Consider the following 2,918-nt stretch of genomic DNA (forward strand, 5'->3'; position numbering starts at 1 on the left):
CCACTTCTCCACTCATTTAAACTTTGAATATTTATAACTCATAAACTACTAGCCCCAAATTCGATTTTCATGTATCAAAATACTAATAAAAATATTCTGCTTTGGAATATAAAATTAAAACCTAATGTTGCCATTCAAAAAAGTTAAAAAAGTTAAAAAATTAAAAGGATAAAAAATATTTAAAAACCTAATTTTTTAAGAAAAACGTTGTTTTATAAGCGACTTGAAACTATGTAAAAAAATATTTTCAAAAAAATTTACACTTTTTGAAATAATGAGTGTTCAATGATAAAAGAATCACCTGGTATACATTTGGACTAAATTAGATATTTGAACAAAGAATAAAAATGTTATTAATTTGTTGTAATTTAAAAATATTATTCGTTAGTACTTGAAACTTTTGAAGTGTATAATACTACTAGGTTATTATATTTTATACACACAATGATATTTTCAAATGATATGTTTTCGGAAAAAGTTAATTTAACCTATTGTATTACTATAATAGTAAAATAAATTATACTTTGATAACAATCATATCATCAGATATACTTAGTAATGTAATATGTTGTCACGCTGATTGTTTTCACACAGAATCGTTTTTTGTATGCAATCATTGAATTAAAATTTAACACATTCATTACATTGACCCACTCGACATTACTGTCCAGTAAAGAATAGCCGTACCAATTTACCCACCTTTTTTAATTTGATATTTAACCAAGCTATATATGATATAGAAAATAAGTTCCACACAATTATATTTCCAAAATGTGACACTTTCTAAGACAAACTAGACAATTATAATATATCTTATTTATTATAAATAATATCCGTTATCAAATTAAATAAACAAAACAGTTTTTAAACATTCATACGATCAGCGTACAAAAAAATATTCTTGAAACTCATATGTTTACACTTCTCTTGCACACGTGCTTATACCTAAATTTACACCAGATAGATTTAAGATTCTCTCATGCAAGCTCTTGTGTGATTTGCAATCTCATCGAAATAAAAGTTGTGACGACTCGTTCACCTTATAAAAAGAATGTTTTGGTGAAAGAATACAATAGCTCTCTCACTCTTTTGTCATTTAATTTATTTATAGTGCGTTAGTGCGCTTAATTCACGTCGAGGTCTCTACAAACTTTCTAAACCGTAGACAAGACAACTTGTTACCGCGTATTCTTGTTTTTATTTGGTTGTTGGAGTAACACTTGTAACAGGTATAGCAATATAGGACTAGATAGTAAAGTAGTTGTTGTGCACTACTTTTAAAACAAATTTGTTATAACTATTTCACGAAGACATACCTAAGATTCTCATCTTTGTAATATAATATTTAATAGAGTTTATAAAATTTAAGTGTTATGGCAACATCGATTCACAATCGGTCCTTAATGGTAGTTTCGAAACTCCTAACATGGGCAATATTCAGAGTACTTACACAAGTATGAATGGAAAATCGAATCACAATCAAACCACAATTTATTGTTACACGATAGTGATAAAAGCTTTAATGATATAAATTTCTATAGACTTATTAAGTAACCCATTCAATAACCGAAAACCGTTATTGTGACACAGTGACACTCAAAAGTGTGATTCAATTTTAATCTCAATACCTCACATTACTAATATTGAGAACGCAGATGGTTCACTTATAGATATTATCCATGATATACCTACCAAATATAATTATGTATTGAATCAATACGAACCAATGGAATTTAGGATTTAAATAGATATGAGTTTCGAGCATCGTACCTGTCAGCTGACATGTATCCGCAATCACATAGAAACACGTGGCATCGCATACGATCGTGGCTATCGAGTCCAGACAAAACGGAAGTACAAAGATATATTTATGTAGTTATATACGTAGTAATAATAGGAATGGTGATAAACTATAAAATATATTATTACTTTACCAACCAGTTACCACCAAACCACAAGATGCCAGAACACATAATACGGGTACACCTACACGAGCACACCTTGGCCCACGTCGTTACAGTTTTTTGTGTTTCGGACACAATAATATTATGTAAACATTGGTCATACTACCTCGCAATATCCATGAAAGAATTATAAATACCACACATACACACTCGCGTTTATGTTGCCCTCAACAATCATAATATTATAGTCATCAATTATTTCATACATATACATCAACATTATACACTTAATTTTCGTATGTTCCTATATTTAACTATATTAATAATTATATTTCATATTTTTATACGTATACCATAGTAATTTATATAATTGTAAAATTAGTATTAAATATGAAACAAATAACAGAAGACACGATATGGAAAAACATTAAATTGTTTTAGCCTAAAGTATTATACTTAAATTTAATATTATGATATAATTGTGATTTATAACTTACCATACTAAATAATGTCTCAAGAGTTAACACATCTAAAAAAATAATACACATTTATTCACAAATAGATTTTGTAGTTACTATAAATTTTATTAAATTTGTTTTTCGTTTCGTATCTATGCATAACGTGTCATAATGCATTTTAGTTTGTTATGGTTACTCATTTTAAATATTATCATTACGTCAGTTAATTCAAATAATTTGAGAGTAAATTTATGTTTAATTGTTTTATTTAAGTTGAGTAATAAAAAATGGCATACATTATTAACATTTAATAATAAAATACCACAATGAATACATCTTACAACTTAGCATCCTATTTGTGTATAGGAATATTATGAAATTCTTAGGGGTTCAGGTATAATTGAGAGGGAGTGCAAGTAGACACATTACCCATACTTCTAAAGTTCTTACGGCGTAGGTATAAACATCGTACTTCTTAAAATTTTCTTTAAAAGATACAACAGGTACCTTCAAACCTTCAAATTGAATTAAAATAATTTTCTCCGTTAAAAATAAA

At 27.5% G+C, this 2,918-nt stretch overlaps 1 protein-coding gene across 2 annotated transcripts in view; it reads right to left on the minus strand.

Moving 5' to 3' along the window:
• The window catches only part of LOC100572842 (sialin-like), a 23,602-nt gene extending 21,089 nt beyond the window's left edge, over positions 1 to 2,513 (minus strand). The window contains exon 1 of one of the 2 annotated variants that reach the window (XM_008188399.3): positions 2,402 to 2,513. Coding sequence is in view for 1 of the 2 variants with exons in the window: in XM_003246896.4 (XP_003246944.1) it covers positions 2,402 to 2,452 (51 nt within the window). In the remaining variant the exon portion in view is untranslated. The remainder of the gene's footprint in view (positions 1 to 2,401) is intronic. The other variant, XM_003246896.4, reaches the window with a different exon arrangement.
• Positions 2,514 to 2,918: the final 405 nt, after the last annotated feature.

This window comes from Acyrthosiphon pisum, chromosome A1 (genome assembly GCF_005508785.2).
Source record: "Acyrthosiphon pisum isolate AL4f chromosome A1, pea_aphid_22Mar2018_4r6ur, whole genome shotgun sequence".
NCBI classification, from domain to species: Eukaryota; Metazoa; Arthropoda; class Insecta; order Hemiptera; family Aphididae; genus Acyrthosiphon; species Acyrthosiphon pisum.